Here is a 14,643-nt window from a genome sequence, read left to right on the forward strand (position 1 = left end):
AAGTTGGGCGAAGAGGAGGAGGAGGGCGGCCAGCACACCCCGTCTCCTTCCCTCCTTCCCCGGCCCGCTCCGGCCGCCACCCGCTCCCCTCCTCGGAGCGGCGAGGGGCAACCTCCTCCCAGCCGCCGCCCCCCCGGCCGGCTGCCGCCCCGCTCCGGCCCTCCCTACCCCTCCTCCGCCCCCCTCCTGCACCACGCACCGCCCCCCACCCCCCTCCCGCCGGCGGAGGTGAGGCGAGGCGAGGCGCGGCGCCGACTGCAGCGGCGGCAGGGGAGGACCGGAGCTGCGAGGGCTCTCCGCGGTGGCCGGCTGCATCCAACCACCCAGCCCGGCGGAGGGAAGGGCCATGGGGAGCAGCCGCCGCTGGAGCTGCCGCGGAGAAACTCCCCGGCGGATGTCGGCTGCCGGTGGCCTGGTCTGAGAAAGAGGAGGAGGAAGAGGGAGGGAAGGGGCCGTGGCAGCGGCGGACTGTGCAAGTTGCGCTCTGCCCTTCTTCTTCTTCTTCACCCCGGGCCCGTCTCCCACCCGCGGAGCAGCATGCGGACTGGCCTCCGCGCTCCCTCAGCTCTGCTCTGGCTGCCGCCGCTGCTGCCGCCTTCAGTGCATCCTGCTGCTGGCAGCGCTCACCCGGGCGCTGGATGAGACGGGAGGGGGGGAGATCGCTGCTGCGGTTCCGCCCGCTCCTTCATGCGGGCTTCTGCTCCGGCGGGGGTTAGCACCGCCGCCGCCGAGGAGGAGCCGGCCTGCCTTCCCCCCCGTCGCCCGCGGGGCCGGGGCGCTCGCCCGCCCGGGGGGTCCGCATGGCGTGCTACCTGGTCATCAGCTCCCGGCACCTCAGCAACGGGCACTACCGCGGCATCAAAGGCGTCTTCAGGGGACCGCTCTGCAAGAAGGGCTCTCGCTCGCCGGTAACTGCCACCTCCTCGCCCCCTCCCTCACTTGCCCCCCGCACGGTAGGAGCGGGGCCGGCGGGTGGGTACGCGCGGGGCCGTGGGTGCCCACGCAGCGGGGCGGCCGGCGCGGTGCGGCCCGCGGGTGGGGAGCGGGGGACGGACGGACACGGTGTTGTCCCGCCGGGCTCAGGGTGCGTGGGCGCCGGCTCGGTCCCCACGCCGCGGGGCGGCCGGCGTGGGCGCTGCCTCGCCGGGCGGCTCGGAAAAGTTTCTCCGCCCGGCGGCCGCTTGCGTGGGGCCGGAGGGACGGGGCTGGGGAGGGGGTGCTGGCTCTCCGTGGGGTTGCCCTTTAGTTGCGTTTCTGCGTGGACCGCGCCTGGGGCTCATGCCGACGGAAAGGCGAATTTCCGGAAAGTTGGAGGCTGCTAGAGGGGAAGGCGCGGTGTCGGTGTCGGCTCCAGGTGTCGCGGTTTAGTCCCTTGTCCAAGGTTTTGAGGCTGCGGAGGAGGGGGAGCGATCCACCTTCTGTTTTCGGCTGCAAAAAAAAATAAGGAACTTGGGCGTTTGGCTTGCGGGGTGTTGTGAACTACCTGTCGAGACGGACACCTAGGCGGAACACGGGTGAAGTTTGGGGAGGTCCTGCGGGGACCGGAGACCCGTCGGGCTACCGTAGACGGTCTCTGTGAGTGGCTAAAGGCGTTTTGTAGGGGCGAGTGGGTCAGCCGGGCTGCGGGTTGTGGCCGCCGTGCCCCTGCCGCCGCCTGCGCGGGGGGCAGCGGGGTGCCCGGGGCAGCGCCGGGGCGGGGCAGCGTCTCCTCCGCCTGGCCATGGTGGTAGGGGATCGTAAACGCATCCGTAGCCGCCACTGAACTTTCCCTGTCAAGGTGACGGATCTCAATATGTGAAATGCTGAGGGATACTGACCTGCCACCCCCCGGTAACAGACTTGCGGAGGTACCGGGGACCCCTTGATCCCACTGGTGGGACCCCCTCCGGCTTCGGCAGTGCCAGGTTGTGCCTCGTAACACACCTGCACCCCAAATGCTTTTTGGAAACTGCTTGTGATGACAAAATCTCTGCTTTTAGTTCTTGACTTTCGATGAGGAAAGTGATAAATGTTTCATTATACTTCCAAAATACCCTCTGTGTTGTATGCCAGCACTCTGATACAGCACCTACAGGTCCTTCCCTTGTACTGCTCTATCTTTCGTGTGCACTATAATACAACTGCGCTGTAGGTATCATCAATCAGGTGTTCGCTGAGCTGTGTTTGTGTGCTCTGACCCGTGGAGCTGATCCATCCTTGTGTGTGGAACCTCCCGAAATGCTGGAGACGTTAACTGAGATTTCTGTACAAAAATATAGAGGTAGAAAGGAAAAGACCTCCAAGATCTAAAGTGGGAAGAAGCTTCATTGTAAATATTTTGTATTCAGTAGAACTTTAACAGCTGATGTTCAAGTCGAGGAGTATCAGAAGATATTCCTCTCCAAATAGTGTTATGTTCTAAGTCCTTCACTTTCCAGCTTCTTTCTCTTTCTTTCTAGCTACCTAGTGAATATATGCACCAATCCTCTCAGTCTAAATACTGGATGAAATAAATGTAATTGTCTGACTCCGTTAACAATTCATAATTTTTAACGTAGTTCTGCTACCAGCTGGGAGTAATAGTTGTTTAAATGCAAATTTCAGAGAAAAAGACCATCAAATAGTTGTTTTGATTTTTCTTATTGCTTATAGATGTATTCTATTTAATAATAATATAAAAAGGATTTTGCTTTAAATTGAAGCATCTTAGTCTGAAGCCAACTATCTATGGTTTAGTGGAAAAGGGAAAAAAAATTACAAAGTTGAAAATAACCTCAGGTCTCTTTCACTGTATAGAAACATTTTTTCATGTGAGCTTTCCAGAGTTTGAAATAAGGAGTAAGAGCCCTTTGTATTGCTTTTCACTAAGATAGAACGTCTTGTTTTTGAGATTCACATGACCAGGAGTTGAGATGTTTTACACAATTTGTGAACATTTCTACAGAAAGGACCGAATTTTAGCAGACCTTAGCTTTCATTCTGAATTCTTGAGGGAAAAATTCCACTTCTCTACACACATTTCTTTTGTTTTTCTTTTCTTTTGCTTTATTTAGTGGCCGGTCTTTGAAGCTAGTTAGGCTTTTGAGGTAGTAGGATAAACCCTGTGTAGAGGGAGCGGCGGGCAGCTCATGGGAATAAAGGTACATGATGAATTTATGTTTTATTAATGCTAGGTAATTGTAGACCTACAACTCTCTTATTTTTATGTGTTTGATATTTAGCATTTACTACTGCTTTTATGTGTGCTGTTTTCATATTTTCATATGGGAGTCCTGTTTTAGGAGAAAAATAAGGGACACTTAGTTGGCAAAGTAGGTAATAGTGTGCTATTAAATACTGAAAGCAGTGATTCTCTAGAGTAATCTGCTTGCATCTACAAACTTATAACTTTCCAGACGTATCCTTCTTGCTCATCAGTGTATATGAAGTTAGGAACAGCGAACAGCAAACAGCAACACCTGGATACATTTTTGCATTACGGATGCGGGCGTCATGCATATTGAGATTTAGTCCTGACTGAGGTAGTAAAACTGTTTTAAGCATGGAATATCCACACACAATGCAAACAAACCCTCCAACTATTCATATTTTCAGTAAACTGTGAGTTAAACTTGGGGCCACTTCTTATACTTAAGAAGGAAGTCTTAAGCAAGTGGCATTTATTTGTATTCCCTGTGCTGTGCACTTAATACCTCTTGATTATAACTTTGAAAGATACAGGTTATGTCTTGCAGTCATTTTTAAAATGCTGAACTTGGAAGCAGCCTTGAAGATTCGATTTTATAGTTTGTACCGTTAAACAATCTTATATTTGTACACTATGAGCTATCTTATGCATGAGTCTACATCGTCTTTAATGGATAACATGTACCTTTCTATATTTAAAGTGTTCTGTATTAACAGACCATGAAATGTCAGTAGACTTAAGGCTATGCTTTAAGAAATGAGAACAGTGGTGAATATTTTAAATACCTTTATCAAATTTCATGGCTATATGAACAAGGATTTTTCAGTCTGGATGTTTCCGTAGTATTTATTTAGTGTACTTTGCTATTATTGTGTCAGAAGCAATTCTGGTCCTTCTTCCTGGTATGCAGAGAGACCTTTAGCTGCAGCAGTACTAAGAAGAACAAGATATGGAGGACTTCAAAGATAATGCACTTCATTTGTGCAGAACAAGATATGGAGGACTACAAAGATAATGCACTTCATTTGTGCATGTGAATGTGTGGCGGCGTTGTCTTAAACTCTTTGTAAAATTCTACCTTTCTTTCGCCCGCTTTCATGCGTTGGAAGAGGAACTAGCTCTGAATGCTCTGAAGCTGGGATCTGAAGTTGGTGGTAGTGAATTCAGAAAGAGCAGAGTTAGAAGGAGTCGCCAGTGAATCATGTATCAATGGTGTTGTGATAGACTTGAACGGGGAGGGAAATGCTGAGTTTGAGCGTGGTACCAACATTACTGAGGATAAAGGACAGCAAGCTGGAGAAGGAAGCTGCTTATTTTAGAGACTGATTCTGTGCTTTAAGCTTTTTTTATTTTATATGGAAAGTTATGTTCATTAACATATTATGAACAAGTTTTCCATCTCTGGAAATTTCTATTTAGTGAAATGCATTATAATACAGAGATATTGCATATACTTCAGACTAATAATACTGTGTATGGGACTTTGGAGCCCTGAACAGATTAGATTGATCGGTGTACTGGTTTTAGTTTTTGCAGTCATGATAGATACGCTGTAATATTCACCGGCAGCCAAACCTGCTCAGGGCTTTGCTGCCACACCACCCAGGCCTAGCAAAGCTGGCACCAAAAAGGACTCGGCTGTGAAACTTTCAAAGAAAATCTTCCAGCACACAGCAGAAAATGGTACTGGGAATTCAGCAGATGGCCCCCTTGCTTCTGAATCATTCCTGAGCCAAGGATGTTATTAGGGTGCAATGTTCTGCTTGTGGCTTTTTAAGGTGAGATATAAACAAAGTCTCGTTTACTACTTGTTATTTAAAGATCCCTTTGTATTTTGAAGGAAATAGAAGACTCAGAAGACCCAATGCCTTAGCCGATTTCTGACTTGGCTAATTATTTTTCTTCCGTTGTTCCCTGCAGCTTCAGCTGAATACAGTATTTTTCACATATTTCTCTAAGCTGTTTTCTAATAAGGCTGTCAAGCAGCTGCTCTGTTGTACTCAGTGCTTGCCTAATTTCTTTGGGGTGTGGGGGGGTGGGAAATGCTGCTCTGTTACGCAGAGCTACCTTTTAAAAAGCACAGCTCTCACCCCATGTCCAGAGGCCCCCGTAGTTTTAAATAAGTATATTGCAGGCACTTGGAAATAATGACTGTTTAGTTGAGACTGAGCCATGAGCGTGCTGTTCCAGCACTAAAACAAGTGTGACCAGGACCGAGTAGCACCTTGTTACTCTCTGTGGCAGATAATAACACTGGGCACTTGAAAACTTCTTAAAAAATTGAGGCCTGTTTGAGGAATGAGGGACCATAAATAGAGAAGAGGAAGGCTGTGGCACGAGCAGCTCTCTCCGTCTGCCGGAGCTTAATGGGGAAATGCTGGCACAAGCGAGTCTGCCACAAAGAATGCCAGTTCTGTGTTTGCCACCAGAGAGGAGAGATGTGTGCCAACCCCAGTTGTCAGAAAGCAATTTAAAGGCTAGACATGGTGAATGTGTACCATGTGAAATGTGGCCTAGGTGGCAGCAGGTTGAAAGGAGGATCCGCTGTATATCTGGGTGATTAGCTGGAAGACCAAATATCAGCAAGTCGCCCCTCAGCACTGTGGCTGTACCCTCAACAGCACTGAAAGTGGAGAGGAAGGGTATGCTCTTGGCATTACCAAAGAAAATGCATGGGAAGTAAAATTTCGATTAAGAAATATAGTATAAAAGGTCCAATAACGAACCAGCAGCTGCAATAAATAATCTGGTTTGGGTAGTTGCTGTGAAAGGAGAGCGGGGAAAACCTCCCCAACTGTACTAACAAAATAATGTAGAAAGAGAAAGAGGGGAGAGTAGGAAAGAAAATGGAAAGTGGTACTTGCAGTCTTCTGTGCCAAAAGTCTCTGGCAACTGCCTCCAGCAGAAATGGCCACCTGCCAGGGGGAATCCTGCGCGGCTGCCGACAGCCTGGAGCTGGCTCACCACGGTACCTGCCGCACGCAAAGTAAGGGGTGGCACTCCTGATTAACCAGTTCTGCTCTCATTGCTTCTGGGCACTTCATGTCTCAGAGCGGGCTGAGTGTGTTGCCTGCCAAGCCTGATGCCTCCACCGTGCTGAAGAATATGAGCATTCCTGCAGCCCACACTCGACCCAGTGGTGACCTTATTTCCCGATTTTGTGGTTCCTCTTCCTGTGCTTTCTGTGCATTTCTGCAACGCAGGAGAGACGGGAAGGCCTTTCATAAAATACGAACGTGTTTTTAGCCACGTGTCGCATTGCTGCTCATGCCTTGTATTAAACCTGGTTTTGTGTAATGTATAGCTTTTGAGCATATTTTGTTTCTAATTCAGTCAGTGGGTAGCACTTTGTATATAGCATTGCAATTAAATTTAATCATCTTCAACCAATTTCTGCTGAGGCCATTTCCTTCGCCCACAATTAGCAGTAATGTTAAACAGGTGCTTTATGTTTGACAGTGCCTTTCCAGCATTCTAATATTTTTATTGGTCCCTCAATTGAGTTCTTAAAACCAGATCGATTTCTCTCTTATTTTGCATATGGCAGTGCTTGTTTGTCCCTTACTTCCAGACTTATTGCTGTTACATCCATTTACATTCTCACTTTCAGTTCATATGTGTTTTACTCACCCAGAGCGTAGCAGTTTAGGTTGTATTTTTTTTTTTTTATTGTATGCTGTGTAACAGTTTGAAAATGGATGTAGAGACCTAGTGTTTGTGAAACAGGTGCTGCCTCAGAGAGTGGGGCTGAGCTCCTAACCAGGCTCTGAGCATGAAAGGCTGCTCCTCCGCCCGTTCCTGCCCCGCTCGCTGGACTCCTGCCCACACGTGCCGTCCATGGTAAGCTCTTGCCTGCCTGCGCTGGGGAGGATGCTCCAGCTCCTTCCTCTGGCTCAATGAACGTTTTGTTTTGACCACTTCACGACTAAACAAAGTGAGTAACTTTGTTTATGCAAATACTTTCATTTGAGATGAGTTGCCTTGCATAAAAACTGTGGTCAAAAGAATCTCATCATCAGAATCTACTTACTCCCCGCAAAAAGGAATTGCAAAAGCTCCCTGCAAAAGGTTGCTAAATGAAGAAAGAAAAGAAAGCTTTTAAAGATCAGCCACAATGGATTTATTTTTTTTTTTCCTGTGTGGGTTTCCCTGATGGACTGCAGAGCCCTTGGCTACAAGGCTTGGGGATTTCTTGTTTTTTTGTGGGGTTTTTTTTTGGGGGGGGGCATTTAACACCAAGAACATTTGTTAAATCTTTTTATTACATCCCAACAGATTACTTTAGAAGGCTTAAGTCATCACTACCTGCAAATGTCATTTTTCTCACTTGTATTAGAACATCTGTAGGGTGTATTAGGAAGAGTGTGGAAAAATATTCCCTTGGGGAAAATGTTGACTTTTCTGTGGGAAAAAAAATAGAAATTCAAAATGTTTTTATCTGCCTGCTGAAATACTGTTATTTTAAAATACTGCTGTAGTACACTGCGAGAGATTTAGTTTTCCTGCTTTGTGTGTCTATCCACCTGTATAAGCCTGGCTTCGTACATGGACATATCTTCCATGATGCCCTCAAGGTCTTCACTCTGTAAGAAAGTGCATCACATTTGTTACAACACACAGCAAAGCTGTAGCCCTTCTTTTAGAGCTTGAGATCTAGGATCTTACCGTGAAAGTTTTTACACCCACAACAGTAAAAAAAAATAATTAATAATCACAGATCGAGGATAGTTTTTTAAAAGGTCAAATTAAGTTTATTACAGGGTCAAATCAATGTCAAAGAGAAGTATAGATGCATACATGGGCCTGCAGGAACCAGATTTCTCAAATTAACATGCGCTGCAATTAAAATCCAGTTTCTCCCTCCAAGGAATCAAGCGGGTCTTCACTGGGGAAAATCAGTCATTTTGCATATATATGTGCATGCAGACATCCATGTATGCAAACATTTCTGAATAGCAATAAGAAGATCCTTTAGAGGAGCTTTTTAGCATTCACAGCAACAGTTGCAAACACTGTTTTTTCAAGATTCAACCAGCTCTGCTGTTAGCCTTTGAACCTTCAAAACTCTGAATGAACAGTATTAAAATCACTTGATTTATGATGATGATCTGCACAGGTGATACCAGAGGCAGCTACTGTAATATTAGAGCTAGATATCTAGAGTTCACTCCTGCATTTATGTATTTTATGTGGGCACATATCACTGCTTGTCTTGTACAATCAACTACTGCGCATGAGCAACAAGATTTGTCACGGAGAATGTACACATGCCTGAAAATGCTGTTCACTGCTCAGAACGTATTGTTCTGTTCCCAGGCGTAAGACACTTTAATGATAGCTTTTTGCCTTTTTTTTTTTTCATACTAGACTAAATTTATGTGCATACTGGATAAGATGTAAACATCATCATCAAAATTTTGTCCCAGTTTCATAGTTACGCATAATGATAATTGGCAAGCTGGTTCAAGTAAAGAAACAGAACTATTGCTGGGAGATTGCATGAAGCTCTGAAACAATTCATACATTAATCAACTCTAGTTGATATCAATTTTTCAATTGATGTTTTCCCTGGAACACATTCTAAAACAGATTTAGTGCATTTGTGTCAACAGAAATATTATATCTATATTCTGCTCAGTCTGAGCTGGAGAGATGTATTTGAAGTTGTTGAGAAAGTTCTCAGTTGCAATCGTCTGTAAATCTGCAGCCTGCATTTCCAACTTAGACTGTAACATGTTAGGAAGTCTTGTGAAACTAGATGGGAAAGTGTAAGGAAACAACTTCCTAAAATGCGCCCTTTGATAGCAAAATATCCAGTGGATGGGATTTTGGGGTTAAAATTACAAATGAAATCTGTACTAATACTATGATTAGAAGGTCTGCGAGAAATGCAAACTTGTATGCTTATAAAGCTGCTATATGTATTTTTTATTTTCAAAGAAAAGTTTCCATATTCAGATTTTTATAATTCTAATTTTAGTAGTTTTTTGTGGGTTTCAGGAGTGATCTGTAGAAATTATTCGTCTATACTAATCTTCATTTTTCTATGCTAATCATTACATCTTCAGTGGAAGTATGACTTTCTGTGAGGTGTGAAAAGCTTTAACCGTTGAGTTTTGGGGTTTTTATTTTGGGGGGGGGGTCAAAGTAGGAGCAAAAGGTGCATATTCCCACCACCCTGTGCTAAACACTGGAAAACCGAGTTCAAATCTTGATGTTTTGAGCCTGTTCTTGAGCCCTTGCCTGTGATTACAAGCAGCTTCTGGTGATGCATTACAGGTTGATGGGGAAAGAATCTGCAGTGATCCTCGCATCGGTTGCTTGGTGAATATTGTGGTCCAAATGCTGGCTGAGGCGGCGATCAGTGGACTGGATAATGATAAGGATTCCTTTGTGTGGGAAAGGCACCGCTTACTTCCAGATGCTGCTTTGACTGCTCCACTGTGCTGTAAGGCATTATGGTGTAGGAACAGAATATCCAGGATGGCCACAACCCGCATGGCCACAGGCCAAACAGCAGCCAAGAGGTGTACCCATCATCTCAGCACAGGGTGTGGCTGCCTGGTCCGATGAGCACCAGGTCAGAAATTATCACATAGCCGTTGAGAACTTGTTTAGAAAATAGAATTAGAAAGCATAGTCATGTAGTCCCCATAGAGCAAAGACAAAAACTCACAATGCGATGCGTATGCAAGTAGTTTGTGTGTACCAAATAATAAATACACATCCCATAAATGTCACTGAATACATGTGCAGCTTCCCCTAGTTGTCTGAATGCTGAACTGCAGGCCTTATAAAGCCGTACTGCTGCTCTGCCTTGATAGAAGTCCAAGGTTGTTATGGTGTATGCATTACATGAACGGACACTAGCATTTCCCTTCTTCAACATTTCACTACACACTTACTTCACTTTAAAGAAAAGATAGCGAAACCTATATGAAAAAAATAGCTTAGTGACACAAATGAAGAAAGGTTGGTTGGTACTATATACAAAGATTTCAAATTTTCATTGGAATGATAAATATATCCTTTGCTATTCAGTGTGGCAAAGAGGCAATGGAAGGCTGAGCAATACTGGAGACAGTGATTTACTAACAAAATAAACAGCATTTTTAAAAAGTTTTGTTTCTGGGAGTGAGTGATACATTTTTGTGGTTACTAATAATCAACAGAAAAATCACAGATCTACACTCTTTGATGCAGACATTGTATTCATGTCCTATAAACCCAAAATGACATTGAAATAAGTGTTGAATATGTAAACTTGCTGGTTTTATATTTTGTTCATCTCTTCTGCTGAAGACCTGTTTATCACCAGTGTATTGTATACCATGTGGAACAGGAGTTTTTTATTGGGTATGTGCTGTACAATATATGTGTTTTATTGCTTAGCATTATAATAAGCATATTTTTGAACTTAAACTTCAAAAAATACAGACGCAGCATTGTAGTTATTTATCTCAGAAGTTAACCCTCCCCTCAACATAAACAAAAAACGGTCTCTAAATTTATTCCCTTGAGGACATATCTTATTTGAAAATGTAATACTTGGTGGAGAAAGATATGCCTTTCATTTTGGCTAGGTTAATAAATCTGTGCAGCACAGGTTTAGAGCTTAGAGCTCTCTTCTTATTATTGGGGAACAAGTTTTCATTCTGTGAAGTTTAAAAAAAGAAGAGTATTTACAGCATTGGGCTTTTTATTATATAAAGAATATGTGATGGCTGAAATAGAGGGTTATATCCATATGCCATGTTATGACTTCTAATGGGGACAGAAAAATAGAACAAATACATTTGTTTTTTCTTGGGTTTGTTTTTTTTTCAGTTTTTTTTTTTTGACAGCTGGCTGTTAGCCTAGGTATCTATTCATAATATTATTTATTCACCTTAAAGAATCACTGACGTTGTAGATGATTGAATTTGATATCTGTGGGTTGTGGGATTAGCCTTTAAATATTTATGTTGATTCGCATACATGACAATTTTCATCAGTAGAGATCATTATAAACAGCAAATTGGAAGAAGTTAAAAAACGTGTTTCCTTGAAAGGGGTTTAAACAAGTTTACAGAATGACTTAACAGAGCCTGCATAATCTTCGCAGTCAATAAAACCAAAGGCAGAGAAACGTGCTTAAAATCTACAGCAAAAATGTTCTGTTTCCACTGTCTGTTCTTGAAGACTCAGTCTTTAAGCTATAGCAAATGAGGCTTATTAGGTATGTACACTTAGAAATATTCCAGTAGAAAATCAGTTTTCAAGACTTTTCTTTTTAAATCCGGAGTTCATCTGTAAACTTAAGTGATACGGACCTTGAATACCTTTTCCCTGTACACAAATACAGTTGCTTATCCCAAGCTTTTTTCAAAATATGTCTAATTGCAGTAATATTGTCTTCCTGATGCTCCCACTATCACTGTCTGAAGAATAAAATAAAAAAATAAAATTATGATTAAAAAAGTACTTGAAATATTTATTTTTAGGAACTATTTTTACTACTGCAATTTAACATTGTACCAAGCAATATTATAACCTTGGATAATTAAAAAAAAGTATATTCCCAAACCTACCAACACCACAAACCATCCCAAACCCATAGGGTTTGGAGCAAATAATCAGAGTTAGCAGGTGAGATCACTGTGAATGCAATGAATCACTGGCACCCTTTCTTCCTATGTCCACTCAGGTAGAGTTCAGATCTTGACCTTCCACTTGCCTGGGAGCCGTTACAGAAATTCTAATTGGCTTCTTGATTGCCTGTTAAGAATAGTGACTGATTAAGTAATTGTAGCACCTTACACTGAAGAGTTTTAAATGCATAAAGCACTCTGAGCTGTCTCCTTACAATAGAAGGTATGGCTGCTTGTGTTGTAAAAGAAATTCTATTCTTTTCTATCGTTGTAATGTACTTACTTAGCTATGTTTATACTTCTAACCTCTGGCTAATAAGGATGGCGACTGTAGGCATTGGGCATTAGACAGTCTTAAAAAGATTGATGCTTTTGATTACAGCATACTGTAGGACAAATTGTAGGGTTCAAACGTCTTACAGAGTTAAAAAGGATATGTGGTATCTAAAGGAACATAGAGGTGTCAATTTTCTACTTGATGGTACTAATATATTTTGATAAGATCTGCATATTAAGAATGAGCCCTCAAGTACAGTGATTTAGTACTGCAATTGTACGCTGTACTTCACAGTGAGTAGAACAAACAATAAAAACGTGAATCCTTGCCTCTGCTCTGAAGGACAGTGAACAAAGACGTGTAGGCATTACAGCTGCCAGATGTGGAGAGGACTTGGTTTTTCAGAAGGGCCTGGAAAGAGGAAAGGAAGGGGGCAATAGTAAATGTGAATGGGGAGGTTAATTGCAAAGTAGAGTTTGCTACACAAAGCGCTGAGGCTCAGATCCTGTGTATACATTAGTAAAAAACACCAGGGAATGTGCCAGGCACTGGAGCTTAGTCAGCTGAACTATTGAAATTGTGGGCGTTGTTTCTAGCATGCTTGTGGTGGGGACCAAGTAGCACTGTCCCAAACGTTTCCTGGGGAGGGTTTGGGAACTAGCAGAGGGCAGGGACAGTTACCAGCACGTGGTTTCCCTTCCAAGAGAGTTTAACAGCACTGACCAGGGCTGCTCCGTAAAGGTAAAAGCCTCCCTTCTTTTTTTTCAACAGGGTCTGAAATCCCTCCCCTCTGTGGGGCAGAGGATTGCTGCGTCTTGGGTTCTGCTGCCGTGCATGGACCATCCCTGACTCCGACTGAAATCTAGCCCAAACAACTCTCGTCTTTGTTGTGTAAATCTGGAGTAACTCCATGCAATCAGGAATTCTCAGAACATTATGTCCTCAACCTACTTTTGGCTCTTTTGCTCCTCTGACTTTCTTGTAGTCACCAGATATCTTCTGTTTCTCTTTTCTGGGCAGCACCAGGCACTACCTCTAGGTGTATTTGCTCCATCTAACTGTTCCTTGATCTTCTCTGTTTCTTGGTATTGAACTTTTTTCAGGTTCTGGATGCATTGCCGCCATCCCACAGTTGGCAATTAAGTCTGTGCAACATATTTACCCAGAATTTTTAGTTTCAGGCCATCTTTTCTCTTTGAGATAAGAACAGGTAATACAGAGGAAAACTTGTGTAAAGCATAGCCGCCTGTGGAAGGAAACAAACTCAAAAGACATGCCAGAATGAATGGGGCAGCAGATGTTTTTTGAGGACATTAGGGAATTAAATGTATCTTGGGATCTGGAATTGCCCAGCAATGGTGTTTAAAGGCTGTCAAAGAACACAAAGGTACTCTCTAAAGAGAAATTGCTCTAAAATTATGGTTTACCTATCTGTGTGTCTCCCTCAACCCAGGCCTCTGAGGTACTGATGAATGACTACATTCAGTGCCAGGCAGGGGACCTGTTATGGATTCTCCCTGAAATTATAAGCTTTCTGTATGTCTGAGCTGGTGTAGGACTGCTCTCTGCTTTCCTACTCTTTCCACTCCATCTTGGGCTGCAGTTTGTAGAAGGAGCTGTTAAGGCCTGATAAGACCTAGGCATTTACTGCTGATTGTAACTTCTCTGTAGAATAAAATCGATGTTTAGGCAATAGTGGGAGCCCTCAGAGTTGGTTTTGGACCACAGGCACTGGCAGCGGGATTGTGAAGCCATGTCCATCCTGTGAAGGGAGGAGCAGCGGGGCCTTGCAGGTACGTGGCGGATGCTCACAGTGCTTGCCTACACAGCGAAGCTCTTTCTCCAACCCTGAAACAAGGTAGCCTTTTCCAAAACACCTACTGGGAATGTTGCCCATCTTCTGTTTTTCCCCGGAGTAGAATTGGGCATTGAGAGAATGGTGGGTGCCATAAGTCAAAATTGTGCTGGGAAGCACTGTAAAAACAAAGTGGTGTTGGCAGTTGTGTGCTAGTGCTTGAGCTTGTGTCCTGCTCTGTTTAATTACTAGAATCAGTGCAGCCTGGGCTCCAGCTTCATTAAGGGTATAGAGAAGATAAGACTCTATCTTGGAGCATGTTGGGACCTCGGGAGATTGAAGGGTAGTAGCTGGATCTCCTGACAGCAATCTGGTGGGTGGATCAGATGGAGCTACTGGATTTCCTCACAAATACCATTACAAATCTGTCTCAAACTCCTGACAGGAGTCCCAGTAATTGTGATATGCATATGCAGACTGAATAAGAGAAAGCTCAGCTTCACCACTCGGTCAATGAACTTCAAAGATAAAGAGCAGGTGAGAGGATATTGGTGAATCCTAATGAGCTTCTTGTAGTGCTTTCTGTAGTTCCTTCAAGCATCCTTAAAATTCACAGGGAGGAGAAGTGCCCAGTGACCGTATGTTGAGGGCAAGATTTTAGCTTGTGTAAATCAATGTATTTAATTGATTGAATTTTGCAAGGCTGATTTATGCCAGCGTGGATCTGGTAGTAAGATTTTATTTAGATTTTATTTAGTAAGTAGTCTGGCTAAAG

General features: G+C 43.9%; 1 protein-coding gene across 1 annotated transcript in view; it reads left to right on the forward strand.

Moving 5' to 3' along the window:
• Positions 1 to 269: 269 nt before the first annotated feature.
• Positions 270 to 14,643, forward strand: part of ZNF804B (zinc finger protein 804B) — a 244,555-nt gene continuing 230,181 nt past the window's right edge. Inside the window, exon 1 of the mRNA XM_063324794.1 lies at positions 270 to 908. Within this exon, the coding sequence (XP_063180864.1) occupies positions 801 to 908 (108 nt within the window). The 5' untranslated portion in view covers positions 270 to 800. The remainder of the gene's footprint in view (positions 909 to 14,643) is intronic.

The sequence above is a fragment of the Chroicocephalus ridibundus genome, chromosome 2, assembly GCF_963924245.1.
Source record: "Chroicocephalus ridibundus chromosome 2, bChrRid1.1, whole genome shotgun sequence".
Lineage (NCBI taxonomy): Eukaryota > Metazoa > Chordata > Aves > Charadriiformes > Laridae > Chroicocephalus > Chroicocephalus ridibundus.